General features: G+C 46.8%; 1 protein-coding gene across 6 annotated transcripts in view; it reads left to right on the top strand.

Moving 5' to 3' along the window:
• The window catches only part of DDX42 (DEAD-box helicase 42), a 516281-nt gene that overhangs the window by 475251 nt on the left and 25441 nt on the right, over nt 1-15589 (top strand). For all 6 annotated transcript variants that reach the window (XM_069238031.1, XM_069238033.1, XM_069238036.1 and 3 more), the window contains 2 exons: nt 12938-13048; nt 14310-14411. In XM_069238031.1, coding sequence (XP_069094132.1) covers nt 12938-13048; nt 14310-14411 — 213 coding nt within the window. The remainder of the gene's footprint in view (nt 1-12937; nt 13049-14309; nt 14412-15589) is intronic.

Genomic DNA, 15589 nt, shown 5'->3' on the forward strand with positions numbered 1-15589 from the left:
AAGAACCCTGCAAGCTCCCCGCAAGAAGCGTGAGTCTTGCAACACTGCACCCGGCGACCCCGACTCGGCTGGTGGCGATCCAACACCTCAGGAGGGACCCCAGGACTACTCTGATACTGTGAGTACCAAAACCTGTCCCCCCTGAGCCCCCACAGCGCCGCCTGCAGAGGGAATCCCGAGGCTTCCCCTGACCGCGACTCTTTGAACCTAAAGTCCCGACGCCTGGGAGAGACCCTGCACCCGCAGCCCCCAGGACCTGAAGGACCGGACTTTCACTGGAGAAGTGACCCCCAGGAGTCCCTCTCCCTTGCCCAAGTGGAGGTTTCCCCGAGGAATCCCCCCCTTGCCTGCCTGCAGCGCTGAAGAGATCCCGAGATCTCTCATAGACTAACATTGCGAACCCGACGCTTGTTTCTACACTGCACCCGGCCGCCCCCGCGCCGCTGAGGGTGAAATTTCTGTGTGGACTTGTGTCCCCCCCGGTGCCCTACAAAACCCCCCTGGTCTGCCCTCCGAAGACACGGGTACTTACCTGCAAGCAGACCGGAACCGGGGCACCCCCTTCTCTCCATTCTAGCCTATGTGTTTTGGGCACCACTTTGAACTCTGCACCTGACCGGCCCTGAGCTGCTGGTGTGGTGATTTTGGGGTTGCTCTGAACCCCCAACGGTGGGCTACCTTGGACCAAGAACTGAACCCTGTAAGTGTCTTACTTACCTGGTAAAACTAACCAAAACTTACCTCCCCTAGGAACTGTGAAAATTGCACTAAGTGTCCACTTTTAAAACAGCTATTTGGCAACAACTTGAAAAGTATACATGCAATTTTGATGATTTGAAGTTCCAAAAGTACTTACCTGCAATACCTTTCGAATGAGATATTACATGTAGAATTTGAACCTGTGGTTCTTAAAATAAACTAAGAAAAGATATTTTTCTATATAAAAACCTATTGGCTGGATTTGTCTCTGAGTGTGTGTACCTCATTTATTGTCTATGTGTATGTGCAACAAATGCTTAACACTACTCCTTGGATAAGCCTACTGCTCGACCACACTACCACAAAATAGAGCATTAGTATTATCTATTTTTACCACTATTTTACCTCTAAGGGGAACCCTTGGACTCTGTGCATGCTATTCCTTACTTTGAAATAGCACATACAGAGCCAACTTCCTACATTGGTGGATCAGCGGTGGGGTACAAGACTTTGCATTTGCTGGACTACTCAGCCAATACCTGATCACACGACAAATTCCAAAATTGTCATTAGAAATTCATTTTTGCAATTTGAAATTTTTCTAAATTCTTAAAAGTCCTGCTAGGGCCTTGTGTGTTAAGTCCCTGTTTAGCATTGTCTTTTAGAGTTTAAAAGTTTGGTAAAGGTTTGAAATTAGATTCTAGAAACAGTTTTAGATTCTTTAAAAAGTCTTCCAACTTTTAGCAAAATAATGTCTGATACAGAGATGAATGTGGTGGAACTCGACACCACACCTTACCTCCATCTTAAGATGAGGGAGCTAAGGTCTCTCTGTAATATAAAGAAAATAACCATTGGCTCCAGACCTACCAAAATTCAGCTCCAGGAGCTGTTGGCAGAGTTTGAAAAAGCCAACCCCTCTGAGGATGACTTCACAGAGGAAGAAATTAGTGACTTGGAGGGCAATTCCCCCCTTCCAGTCCTAAATAGGGAGACCAGGGCCTCTCAAGCCCTGTCTCCAAAAATGATAGTCAGAAATGTTGCTTCCCTCACAGGAGGGTCCAGCATTTCTGAAATCACTGAGGATGCTCTCAGTGAGGATGACCCCCTGTTAGCCAGGATGGTCAAAAGATTGGCTTTGGAAAAGCAGCTCCTAGCCATAGAAAGGGAAAGAAAAGAGATGGGCCTAGGTCCCATCGATGGTGGCAGCAACTTAAATAGGGTCAGAGATTCTCCTGACATCCTAAAAATCCCCAAAGGGATTGTAACAAAATATGAAGATGGTGATGACATCACCAAATGGTTCACAGCTTTTGAGAGGGCTTGTGTAACCAGAAAAGTAAACAGATCTCACTGGGGTGCTCTCCTTTGGGAAATGTTCACTGGAAAGTGTAGGGATAGACTCCTCACACTCTCTGGAAAAGATGCAGAATCTTATGACCTCATGAAGGGTACCCTGATTGAGGGCTTTGGATTCTCCACTGAGGAGTATAGAATTAGATTCAGGGGGGCTCAAAAATCCTCGAGCCAGACCTGGGTTGATTTTGTAGACTACTCAGTAAAAACACTAGATGGTTGGTTAACTGGAAATGAAGTGTGTGACTATGTTGGGCTTTATAATTTGTTTATGAAAGAACACATTTTAAGTAACTGCTTCAATGAAAAGTTGCATCAGTATCTGGTAGACCTAGGTCCAATTTCTCCCCAAGAATTGGGAAAGAAGGCAGACCACTGGGTCAAGACTAGGGTAACCAAAACTTCCAATGGGGGTGACCAAAAGAAAGGGGTTACAAAAACTCCCCAGGAGAAAGTGGGTGACACTAGAAACAAAGAAAAAGAGTCCTCTGTAGGCCCCCAAAAACCAGAACAGGTGGGTGGGCCCCAAGACACAACCCAAAACAAAGGTGGGTACCAGGGTAAGAACTGGGATGCCACTAAAGCATGGTGCCACAACTGTAAACAGTCTGGGCACCACACCAAGGACACTTCTTGTCCCCAAAACAAACCCCAGAACAAAATTCCAGGGGTAACCAGTGTAGCCATGGGAGATGACTCCTCAGATGAGGAGGTCTTCATAGCCTTCAACTGGAAACAGGGCCCAACAGGTGAGTTGGAGATTCCAGAGGGAAGTAGACACTTCCACCACCTACTGGTGAATGGAATCCCAACCACTGCCCTGAGAGACACTTGTGCCAGTCACACTATTGTGCATGACAGGCTGGTGCTCTCGAACCAGTACATCCCAGGTGAGACTGCCAGGGTAAGAGTTAGCCTAGACAGGGTCACTAAGAGGCCTGTGGCTTTAGTGCCCATAGAAGTGGGTGGCACTCTTAGCTGGAGAAGGGTAGTAGTCAGTACAGACCTCCCCCTTGATTGTCTCCTTGGAAATGACTACCCAGAGGTTAGTCAGAGCCCAAGAGAGGAACTGGTCCAGTGCCAGTCCTCTCCCAAGGATTCTGGAAATCCTACCTCTGCAGTAAATGCAAGCAGGCCCCAGAAGAAGAAGAAAAGAAAACAGAGTAGGAGGGGTGGACAACCTTTAGCCAAGGTTACAGCAAGCCAGGGAGATTCTGCTCCAGTAGGGGAGAACTCCAAAAATGGCCCTGATAAAGTCCAACCTGACCCACAAGAAGTCCTGGCTAGTCAGGCAACTGTTAAACCTGAGTGGGTGGCTCCTCAGCTAACAGAAGAAAGAGTGGAAGAAGGGTGTTTACTACAAGATGTGGTAACCCCCCACTCCAATACAGCAGACAGGCAACCTGAACCCAAAGAAGCCTGTAACTTAGCCCCTTCCCTTTTAGGTGAAGAGCTAAAGGTGTGGTTCTGGGCACTGACAGCTGTCAGTGGCCTCTGCTGGGTGTTAGCCTTTATGGCTGCACTATCCTTAGCATGGTGGTCTGACCCCATGCCAAATAGCAAGTTAGGCCCCCTGACCCTATTGGTCATGGTGGGGTTACTCCAGCTCTGGGTAACCTCTCTGGGTAAGCTAGGGGTGACCCTGGCCAAGATAAGGTTAGCAGAGGTGGACACCTCTAAGACCAAAATAGAAAGAATGGGTGGAGACATTGAAGAGGCAGACAAGAGGCAATTCAGACTAGGTCCTATCACTGTGGAAGTGTGTCAGTTCCCCAAAGGGAATGACCTGAACAGAAGGATGTAAGGCAGAGTAGGCCCTGCAACTAACCAGCCTATTTCTCCTACTCTTCCTCGCCTGACAGACTAGGAAGACTCTCCCAGCTTGGGCTGAGTCTCCTGGCCTGTAGGCTGGGGGGGGCTTGTGTAAAGAAATGGCTCCCTGTTGCAGTTACCCCCCACTTTTTGCCTGATACTGATGCTGACTTGACTGAGAAGTGTGCTGGGACCCTGCTAACCAGGCCCCAGCACCAGTGTTCCTTCACCTAAAATGTACCATTGTATCCACAATTGGCACACCCTGGCATTCAGATAAGTCCCTTGTAACTGGTACTTCTAGTACCAAGGGCCCTGATGCCAAGAAAGGTCTCTAAGGGCTGCAGCATGTCTTATGCCACCCTAGAGACCCCTCACTCAGCACAGACACACTGCTTACAAGCCTGTGTGTGCTGGTGAGAACAAAATGAGTAAGTCGACATGGCACTCCCCTCAGGGTGCCATGCCAGCCTCTCACTGCCTATGCAGTATAGGTAAGACACCCCTCTAGCAGGCCTTACAGCCCTAAGGCAGGGTGCACTATACCATAGGTGAGGGTACCAGTGCATGAGCACTGTGCCCCTACAGTGTCTAAGCAAAACCTTAGACATTGTAAGTGCAGGGTAGCCATAAGAGTATATGGTCTGGGAGTCTGTTTTACACGAACTCCACAGCACCATAATGGCTACACTGAAAACTGGGAAGTTTGGTATCAAACTTCTCAGCACAATAAATGCACACTGATGCCAGTGTACATCTTATTGTAAAATACACCCCAGAGGGCACCTTAGAGGTGCCCCCTGAAACCTAACCGACTATCTGTGTAGGCTGACTAGTTTTAGCAGCCTGCCACAAACCGAGACATGTTGCTGGCCCCATGGGGAGAGTGCCTTTGTCACTCTGAGGCCAGTAACAAAGCCTGCACTGGGTGGAGATGCTAACACCTCTCCCAGGCAGGAATTGTCACACCTGGCGGTGAGCCTCAAAGGCTCACCTCCTTTGTGCCAACCCAGCAGGACACTCCAGCTAGTGGAGTTGCCCGCCCCCTCCGGCCAGGCCCCACTTTTGGCGGCAAGGCCGGAGAAAATAATGAGAAAAACAAGGAGGAGTCACTGGCCAGTCAGGACAGCCCCTAAGGTGTCCTGAGCTGAAGTGACTCTAACTTTTAGAAATCCTCCATCTTGCAGATGGAGGATTCCCCCAATAGGGTTAGGATTGTGTCCCCCTCCCCTTGGGAGGAGGCACAAAGAGGGTGTACCCACCCTCAGGGCTAGTAGCCATTGGCTACTAACCCCCCAGACCTAAACACGCCCTTAAATTTAGTATTTAAGGGCTACCCTGAACCCTAGAAAATTAGATTCCTGCAACTACAAGAAGAAGGACTGCCTAGCTGAAAACCCCTGCAGAGGAAGACCAGAAGACGACAACTGCCTTGGCTCCAGAAACTCACCGGCCTGTCTCCTGCCTTCCAAAGATCCTGCTCCAGCGACGCCTTCCAAAGGGACCAGCGACCTCGACATCCTCTGAGGACTGCCCCTGCTTCGAAAAGACAAGAAACTCCCGAGGACAGCGGACCTGCTCCACGAAAAGCTGCAACTTTGTTTCCAGCAGCTTTAAAGAACCCTGCAAGCTCCCCGCAAGAAGCGTGAGACTTGCAACACTGCACCCGGCGACCCCGACTCGGCTGGTGGCGATCCAACACCTCAGGAGGGACCCCAGGACTACTCTGATACTGTGAGTACCAAAACCTGTCCCCCCTGAGCCCCCACAGCGCCGCCTGCAGAGGGAATCCCGAGGCTTCCCCTGACCGCGACTCTTTGAACCTAAAGTCCCGACGCCTGGGAGAGACCCTGCACCCGCAGCCCCCAGGACCTGAAGGACCGGACTTTCACTGGAGAAGTGACCCCCAGGAGTCCCTCTCCCTTGCCCAAGTGGAGGTTTCCCCGAGGAATCCCCCCCTTGCCTGCCTGCAGCGCTGAAGAGATCCCGAGATCTCTCATAGACTAACATTGCGAACCCGACGCTTGTTTCTACACTGCACCCGGCCGCCCCCGCGCCGCTGAGGGTGAAATTTCTGTGTGGACTTGTGTCCCCCCCGGTGCCCTACAAAACCCCCCTGGTCTGCCCTCCGAAGACACGGGTACTTACCTGCAAGCAGACCGGAACCGGGGCACCCCCTTCTCTCCATTCTAGCCTATGTGTTTTGGGCACCACTTTGAACTCTGCACCTGACCGGCCCTGAGCTGCTGGTGTGGTGATTTTGGGGTTGCTCTGAACCCCCAACGGTGGGCTACCTTGGACCAAGAACTGAACCCTGTAAGTGTCTTACTTACCTGGTAAAACTAACCAAAACTTACCTCCCCTAGGAACTGTGAAAATTGCACTAAGTGTCCACTTTTAAAACAGCTATTTGGCAACAACTTGAAAAGTATACATGCAATTTTGATGATTTGAAGTTCCAAAAGTACTTACCTGCAATACCTTTCGAATGAGATATTACATGTAGAATTTGAACCTGTGGTTCTTAAAATAAACTAAGAAAAGATATTTTTCTATATAAAAACCTATTGGCTGGATTTGTCTCTGAGTGTGTGTACCTCATTTATTGTCTATGTGTATGTGCAACAAATGCTTAACACTACTCCTTGGATAAGCCTACTGCTCGACCACACTACCACAAAATAGAGCATTAGTATTATCTATTTTTACCACTATTTTACCTCTAAGGGGAACCCTTGGACTCTGTGCATGCTATTCCTTACTTTGAAATAGCACATACAGAGCCAACTTCCTACACTTACCTCTAAGGGGAACACTTGGACTCTGTGCACACTATTTCTTACTTTGAAATAGTATATACAGAGCCAACTTCCTACAGAGGGACAAACCCTATTTTTGTGGATGCATATAATTTCTGTCCACTCAAAACATATACTCCTGGCTCCCAACGTGTGGGCAGAGCCAAAGCCACTTTCTGGTGATGAACACAGTTGCCTAGTGACAGCTACGCTGTCAGGTCAGACCATAAAAAGGACCCATCAAACCAGCCTATCCACAGCAGTAAGGGCAATGAATGTATTCCCTGTACTTTCTAATCCTCAATAAAGAGGGGACATTGTGCCCAATACTCTGTTTCCAACATCTCAATAAGAGGATTGAAGCACGCTAAGATTACAGCTCTCACAAGATATCATTCCTTCTGCTCTGCGGCAGGGATTAAAGGCTGCGCTTCAGTCTCAAGGGTGCCTACTTCCACATCCCCACCCTGCCAGCTTACTTCCATTTCCTATGGGGTCACAGCAACTGTTGGAATGTTTACCAGATTTGTAGCGGTTGTAGTCACGCCTCTTCAGTGTATACTTTGCTGCTTAGTTGGTAAAGAGCAGCAGCTGAGAGGAAGACCTTGCTCATATTCAACAAGACATGTCACCCTTCCACACATTGTGGTTTACTGCCAAATACCCAAAACAAAACATACCCCTGCTCCCACCAGATACCACTGTTATTGGGTTCCATATTTAGTACAGTGACCTGCAAAGCTTAAACCGACCGCGAGAGTCCCAAACACCTGATTGCAAATGTTTCTTTTGCAGCAGTGCCTTGCGAGACAGTAGTCACAAGGAACTGGTCGCTGGAAGGATCTAGTGTTGGTAGAGCCCAGTGGACAGCACAAACTGCAATAGGGGTAACAACAGAAACTTGTTATTGATATTGTCTTTCCTGGAACCCAACCCCCTCTCCATTTCCCCCCCCCCCCTCCCCCCCCCCCCCCCCCACCCCACTCACCCCTCCCTCCTCCAATGCCAGTCACCATCAGAGTCCTCTCTTAATGTGGTGCGGAGCTCACATGGACCAATCTAGGGCCAGTGGTCTCAGCATCACATCAACAGCACACCGCTATACTGGAACTGATGGTAGTTCAGCTAGCACTACAAGCTTTTCATAACCCTCTTTGCAGCAAGACTGCTAATTTGCACAGACATCACCATCATAGACTAGTTACAAAAACAGGTGGGGCCTGAACTCTCCACAACTTTTCTTGTTAGCGCAGACCTTTTCACACTGGTCCCTTTCCAGTAGAACACTTCCTAAGAGTGGGCAGCAGCTTTGTGGACCCGGAGAGCAGGACGCACCAACAAAACACTCAAAAGTGAAGTAAACATCCAACTGCTGCACTAATAGTTCCTCTAATGGGAGACCCCAATGGTATATCTGTCTGTTGGATGTTGAGATTACAAAATGCAAAAGCTTGTTCTTCAGGTACGCACACCCACAGTCCATGTGGAGTACCCTGCCCCTGCACCTCAGGCAGTCACCATCACTACCCCAATTCAGGAATTACCTTAAAATCTGGATCTTCGACTGAAGCTCAGATCACAAACCCCCTTAGCGCCTTGAGACCCTTATGGGCGCTTTATAAACCCTTATTTGATTTGCAGTTGTAGGAAGTTGGCTCTGTATGCACTATTTCAAAGTAAGGAATAGTATGCACAGAGTTGAAGGGTTCCCCTTAGAGGTAAGATAGTGGCAAAAAGAGATAATTCTAATGCTCGATTTTGTGGTAGTGTGGTCGAGCAGTAGGCTTATCCAAGGAGTAGTGTTAAGCATTTGTTGTACACACACAGGCAATAAATGAGGAACACACACTCAGAGACAATTCCAGGCCAATAGGTTTCTGTATAGAAAAAATATATTTTCTTAATTTATTTTAAGAACCACAGGTTCAAGATTTACATGTAATACTTCAAATGAAAGGTATTGCAGGTAGGTATTTTAGGAACTTTGAATTAGCAAAATAGCATATACAGTTTTCACATAAATGACATATAGCTATTTTAAAACTAGACCGTGCAATTTTCAACAGTTCCTGGGGGAGGTAAGTGTTTGTTAGTTTTTGCAGGTAAGTAAACCACCTACGGGGTTCAAGTTTGGGTCCAAGGTAGCCCACCGTTGGGGGTTCAGAGCAACCCCAAAGTTACCACACCAGCAGCTCAGGGCCGGTCAGGTGCAGAGGTCAAAGTGGTGCCCAAAACACATAGGCTTCAATGGAGAAGAGGGGGCCCCGGTTCCAGTCTGCCAGCAGGTAGGTACCCGTGTCTTCGGAGGGCAGACCAGGGGGGTTTTGTAGGGCACCGGGGGGGGGGGGGGGGTCACAAGTCCACACAGAAAGTACACCCTCAGCGGCACGGGGGCGGCCGGGTGCAGTATGCAAACAAGCGTCGGGTTTTTAATAGAAAGCAATGGGAGACCAAGGGGTCTCTTCAGCGATGCAGGCAGGCAAGGGGGGGCTCCTCGGGGTAGCCACCACCTGGGCAAGGGAGAAGGCCACCTGGCGGTCGCTCCTGCACTGGAGGTCGGATCCTTCAGGTCCTGGGGGCTGCGGATGCAGTGCCTTTACCAGGTGTCGGGTCTTTGAAGCAGGCAGTCGCGGTCAGGGGGAGCCTCTGGATTCCCTCTGCAGGTGTCGCTATGGGGGCTCAGGGGGGTCAACTCTGGCTACTCACGGTCTCGCAGTCACCGTGGAGTCCTCCGTGAAGTGATTGTTCTCCACAAGTTGAGCTGGGGGCGTCGGGTGCAGAGTGCCAACTCTCACGCTTCCGGTGGGAAACGCATGTTGTTTCATAGTTGCTTCTTTGTTGCAAAGTTGCAGTCTGTGGTGAACAGAGCTGCTGTCCTCGGGAGTTCTTGGTCCTTCTAGATGCAGGTGTGTTTAGGTCTGGGGGGTTAGTAGCCAATGGCTACTAGCCCTGAGGGTGGCTACACCCTCTTTGTGCCTCCTCCCTGAGGGGAGGGGGGCACATCCCTAATCCTATTGGGGGAATCCTCCATCTGCACCTTAGGGGCTGTCCTGACTGGCCAGTGACTCCTCCTTGTTTTTCTCAATATCTCCTCCGGCCTTGCTGCCAAAAGTGGGGCCGTGGCCGGAGGGGGCGGGCAACTCCACTAGCTGGAGTGCCCTGTGGTGCTGTAACAAAGGGGGTGAGCCTTTGAGGCTCACCGCCAGGTGTTACAGTTGCTGCAGGGGGAGGTGAGATGCACCTCCACCCAGTACAGGCTTTGTTACTAGCCACAGAGTGACAAAGGCACTCTCCCCATGTGGCCAGCAACATATCTGGTGTGTGGCAGGCTGCTAAAACCAGTCAGCCTACACGGGTAGTCGGTTAAGGTTTCAGGGGGCACCTCTAAGGTGCCCTCTGGGGTGTATGTTACAATAAAATGTACACTGGCATCAGTGTGCATTTATTGTGCTGAGAAGTTTGATACCAAACTTCACAGTTTTCAGTGTAGCCATTATGGTGCTGTGGAGTTCGTGTTTGACAGACTCCCAGACCATATACTCTTATGGCTACCCTGCACTTACAATGTCTAAGGTTTGGCTTAGACACTGTAGGGCCATAGTGCTCATGCACTTATGCCCTCACCTATGGTATAGTGCACCCTGCCTTAGGGCTGTAAGGCCTGCTAGAGGGGTGACTTATCTATACTTCATAGGCAGTGTGAGGTTGGCATGGCACCCTGACGGGAGTGCCATGTCGACTCAGTCTTTTTATCCCCACTAGCACACACAAGCTGGCAAGCGGTGTGTCTGTGCTGAGTGAGGGGTCCCCAGGGTGGCATAAGACATGCTGCAGCCCTTAGAGACCTTCCCTGGCATCAGGGCCCTTGGTACCAGGGGTACCAGTTACAAGGTACTTACCTGGATGCCAGGGTGTGCCAATTGTGGAAACAAAAGTACAGGTTAGGGAAAGAACACTGGTGCTGGGGCCTGGTTAGCAGGCCTCAGCACACTTTCAAATCAAAACTTAGCATCAGCACAGGCAAAAAGTCAGGGGGTAACCATCCCAAGGAGGCATTTCCTTACAGCAGTGCTCTCTGAATCACTTGCTTATCCAGATTTGCATATGCTTTTCCGCCTTCTTCCTCTCATTACATACATTGTTGGGAAGTTGCACAAGTAAACAACGAAATTAAACCTCATAGCTCTTACCTGGGCTTAGCTTCCGTGGTACTACTACTGCAAATTTCCCATCTTTTGTTAAAAGCTACCACTGCACATAGATCTCCTCAGACAGCCTTCACGCCAACCTCAGCACACTAAATCTTGCAATTTGGCATCTTTAGTCTTACAATTTGACTACCCATTGTTTCCGGAGAAGTTTGTGCAAATCCTTGAACAGTCTAGAGAGCCCACTTTATGGGTAAATTCTGTGGCTAATTGGAAAACGTTTATAAGTTACTGTAATATTGTTCGCGAACAGCCCTTAGGCACCACATTACAAGGTATCTGTTATATGTTGCACCAACAAAAGGCAAGACTAATGTGCTTGTTCATAAGCTAGCAGTTTTAGCCTCCAATGTGCCTACTGGGGATAAACCAGTTTATTTTTAAAGTCCCTGTCCACCTCCCCACCAGTCCCTTTCTTAAGATCATCCTAAAACAACTTACTGTCCTCCATAACGTAACGAGGTAGGCACAGCTTATCCGTTGTTTTTGATACCTGGTTTGTCCGTAAGTAGAGTTCTCCCTGATGGACAGCTGTCACACAGGGTTATGGAGGTCCAGGAAGGCCATTGTTCTGAGGAGCTTTCAGATGTGTGGGCCACTGGTGCTGTCCACTCCTCATGCCTGGCAGGCAGTAGTTTTACAGAAGTAATTACTGGTACTCTGTATCAGCCTGCCAAGCAGCAGTAGTTGGCTGCAGAAAGATATTGTTAGCAACATTTCTAAGTCATTTGTAATGTATAATCACCAATAATTTTTTCTTTAGTAAAATGTTGCAAGAATGTTACTTCTAGGAGCTTCTAAGCCAGACTTGTTAAAAGTAGGTTTTCAAAAAGAAGTGGATTGGTGAAATCTGCAGACTAATTAAGTAGTTGTGCTACAGTTTCACTGAAAACATGGCTGTTTTATTTGTTTCCTTTCAGAAATGTATTTAGGTACACCTCACCTGTTTGGCAACCCATTTTACAACTTGGACTTCCTGCTACCGGACTCACTTGCACTTGATGTAACTAATGCCAGATTAATAATGTAAATGCTAAAAATGGTTTAATTTGGCAGTCCAAGTCTAAAGCTTTGCCCGCACTATATTGTAACATAGCTGTTTTTCAGTCCAAGTCTGGGTGCCAGGTGCCCCTCATACTGTTTTGTGGTATAGTTTCTAATCATTACCAGTACAATGCATTTTATTTTTTCTTAGCATTTTTAAATGCCCATTGTGATGCAGTGCACAAGTTAAGGAGTTTTCACAGATGTAGAGCAAAGCAGGCCAATCAGCAGTTCAAGCTTATTCACCCTTTCTGTGTTATAAGGAAACCCTGCTCACTGTAATGGAAAGATAATTAGGTTAATTGAACAAATTACATCACTTCTTAATAGGGCAGTTTATTACCCTGAAATAGCAGACTCTCCATTGAATTTTCAGGACAGCACTGGTACATTGCCCTCTACAGTGCAGGAAATAGCTGAAATAAAGATAAAAAGCTTTAGTTAATTCATTACATTTATTGTAGGCTCTGAACTGAAGGTGGTTAGTTGCGTTTAGAAGAAAATTGCTCTTGCTCGTCACTGCATTACAAACACATAATCAGACGCTGTAGATTACTTGCTCTGAGGGTTGTAGGTAGTCAGACTAAAAGTTAAAGGGAGACTTGTTTACTGAAGCTTTTTCGTTCTCCATGCTGTCAATGTGAACAGCCATTGCCATGAGGCTTCATGACAGAATGCGAAGCTAATCAAGTATTGGTTTCCATTTATATAAATAAAAAGTTTGTGGAAACCGATTTTGTATTCATGTTTAAAAATGTAAGTAAAAACGAATTGCTTCCAGTGAAAAATAGACTGAACAGACAGAGTAGGTCACACTGCAGATCTGTAGTTAAAGGAGCAAGTTGTATCCTGGTAGTTACAGGTAAGTACTGTTTCTATTCGGGGAAGGGGGGCAGGAGAAGCTGCCTCACCATTCCCGTCCTTCTACACATGGTTTTGTTATAATGTAACCTTCTACATCCTGCATTTATGAACTCGACCAAATTTTGTTTTCTTAATACCAACTTTATTTAACCGTAGAATGCATGGTTTCGCAAATCCCGCTTCAAGGGTGGAAAAGGAAAGAAGCTGAATGTCGGAGGAGGTGGACTGGGCTATAGAGAGCGGCCAGGACTTGGGGCTGACACCTCTGTAAGTACAAGGGAACTATACAACAGTGGGGCTGTCTTTTGACACTTGTACCAATCTCTGACCTCTTTGAAAGATTTTTTCTCCCACAGCCAAGCTATACTGAGGGCTGAGACAATGGGTGAATACTGATCTAAGGCTGGAAATAATCATTCTCTGATATTATCTATATGGTTTAATGCAAAACAGTATGGAAATGACTTCAATAGCTGGCCAAATGGAGCAGTGAAGATTCATCCTGTGGGTAACGTTTTATCCTTGAGTCCCCATTGGCCCCTTTCCACCTGCAGTACCTCTTTCTCTCTTACCCAGACTTTTGCCATTTCCTATTCCTTGAGGTGTAATTTATCTGTGGTGAAATTCAGACCCCCTCCCTACAGGACCTGGGAGACTCCCTGTCTCTACTCAAAGGTCAGTTTATGATGGTATTTACAAGGCTACATGTACTTTGTTCACCAAATCAACTATCACATAGAAAACTCTTCTATTTCCCTGTGTGTATACGACCACAGGAATGTCCCCCCCGCCCACCCAGTCGTTTAAGGTCCAGAATATGAGCCAAAAATATAACCTCCACATTCATCCTCCAGGCAGCAGCACCAGAGTTGTCTTCTGTGAAATGTTTGTTCAAAGAAAACCTGAATCAGTACATGAAGATAAAGGTTAAGTTCACTGGATCTAAAGCTGAAGGCTTCAACCATCATGGTTTCTTTGAAGAAGAATTGTAAAGCGATGCTCTTTGAAGAAACTACCTTAAACCACCTCCCCTTCTCCTGTAATTAGAACAATTGTCTTCACCTCTCCCTGGCCTTCCTATTCCAGTCATTTGCCTTCTGTCACCCCACCATCATACTAATATTTCCTACTCCTACCTTTTCATAGTATAGAAAGCATTAGGGCTACACAGTGATTTGAAAGCAACTAATTGGTTCTTTGCTCACCACCCCTATAATAATAAAATAAAAAAAATAATTAAAGAGCATAAACTATGCAGTCATAATTAAAAAACAAAACAGTTAACATGAATTGTCTTATTACTGATCCCGTAGGGGCCTGGTGTGTCAAGTAGTGTTGGGGGTGTTACTGCTAAGTCATTATTTGTCTTTTGTTTTTCTGTTTTTTGCAAATGCCTTTGTAAGTCATTGCCATTTATTTTCAGTGTGCAGTTTAACAATTGATAACGGAGTAGTCTTTGGACCATTTTACAATGCGTTGACCATATTTTTTATGTTTCCATGTGTCCCTCTTTTTTTTCCCCCCACAGGAACGCGGTATTAGCAACTCAGTAATGAGTAACTATGAGGCATACAAGCCTTCAACAGGAGCAATGGGAGACCGTCTCTCAGCCATGAAGGCAGCTTTTCAGGTTTGTTTAATTTGTGCCTTTTTCTGCAACAGAATCCTGGGGTTTACAGGACAATCTGGCATCATTACAGGATCTTTATTCATAGACATGAAGGACAGAAATGCCTTATATCCAAACAGTGGCTGAAAAGCACTTCAAGGCCTATATAAGGCTGATTGTTTTTCCTGAATTTGACTGTTTTGTAGTAGCAAACACTCTCACGTAGACTACTGTCTTACAACGAAAGATTGAGGGAAAATGCAGCTTAGATGTGCTTTACACAAGAAAACAAAAAAACAAATTATACAATATATATATATATTTTTTTCTTTTTTTTAAAAGCATCCTTTTATAAGTGTAAAGGCTTTCATGTCCCATGATGCCTACTAATGGCAGTTGTCTCATTGTCTGTTTTTTTCTGTTGCTTGAGGGGGAGGGGGTTGTGTGTGTGTGTTGTCCGTGAATACTTCAGATGTTTTTTCGCCTATGCTTCTGAGGACTTTGTCTCAGAATTAAGTTTTTTGTTTTCACTTGATGTATATTAACCCTAATGAGCTGTTAAAGGTGTTTTTCACCTATTTTGTTTCCTGTCCTCATGTATTAACTTTTTGTGAAGTTTCCCTCCTGCAGGAGAAAAAGGCTGTTACAGTTCCTCATCTAATAGTTGTAATCTGCTTTCCTTGTGCCCTAGTCTGTCAGAGTGAATTCTATTAAAAAATGTCTCAAAAACATTGATACATCCGGTTAGGAGAAAGCAAAAATACCTCATAGAGGCAAAGGACACGAGGAAGAGTGACAAGGCCACCTGTAAATATCTGTGCCTTCCCTCAAGACCCATATAGTGGAGACTCCAAGGAGAGGAAGTTGTAAAGCAGGAAAAATTACCTCTCCACTGTCACTCCTGTCACAGGCATTCCGACTTGACACCTGCAACTTGCAGAGACAGAGCATGTCTGTCGAATACAATATACTACCACTGCAGTTGGGTGTCAGGCAAGTGTTAGTTATCGAAACATTCTATGCGGCTCAAGACTCTGCGTTGCTACTGTTGACACTGCCTAACCTCTAAACATCATGCACGCAGTGCCAGGACACCGTTTGTAGGAATCTGGACCTTTATGTAGTATGTGAATACCGTTTAAAAGATCCAGGGGTTCCCCAGTGAGTGGACAAGGTGTGCTCTGCAATCCCAAAGTGCT

This window comes from Pleurodeles waltl, chromosome 6 (assembly GCF_031143425.1).
Source record: "Pleurodeles waltl isolate 20211129_DDA chromosome 6, aPleWal1.hap1.20221129, whole genome shotgun sequence".
In the NCBI taxonomy this organism is placed as follows: domain Eukaryota; kingdom Metazoa; phylum Chordata; class Amphibia; order Caudata; family Salamandridae; genus Pleurodeles; species Pleurodeles waltl.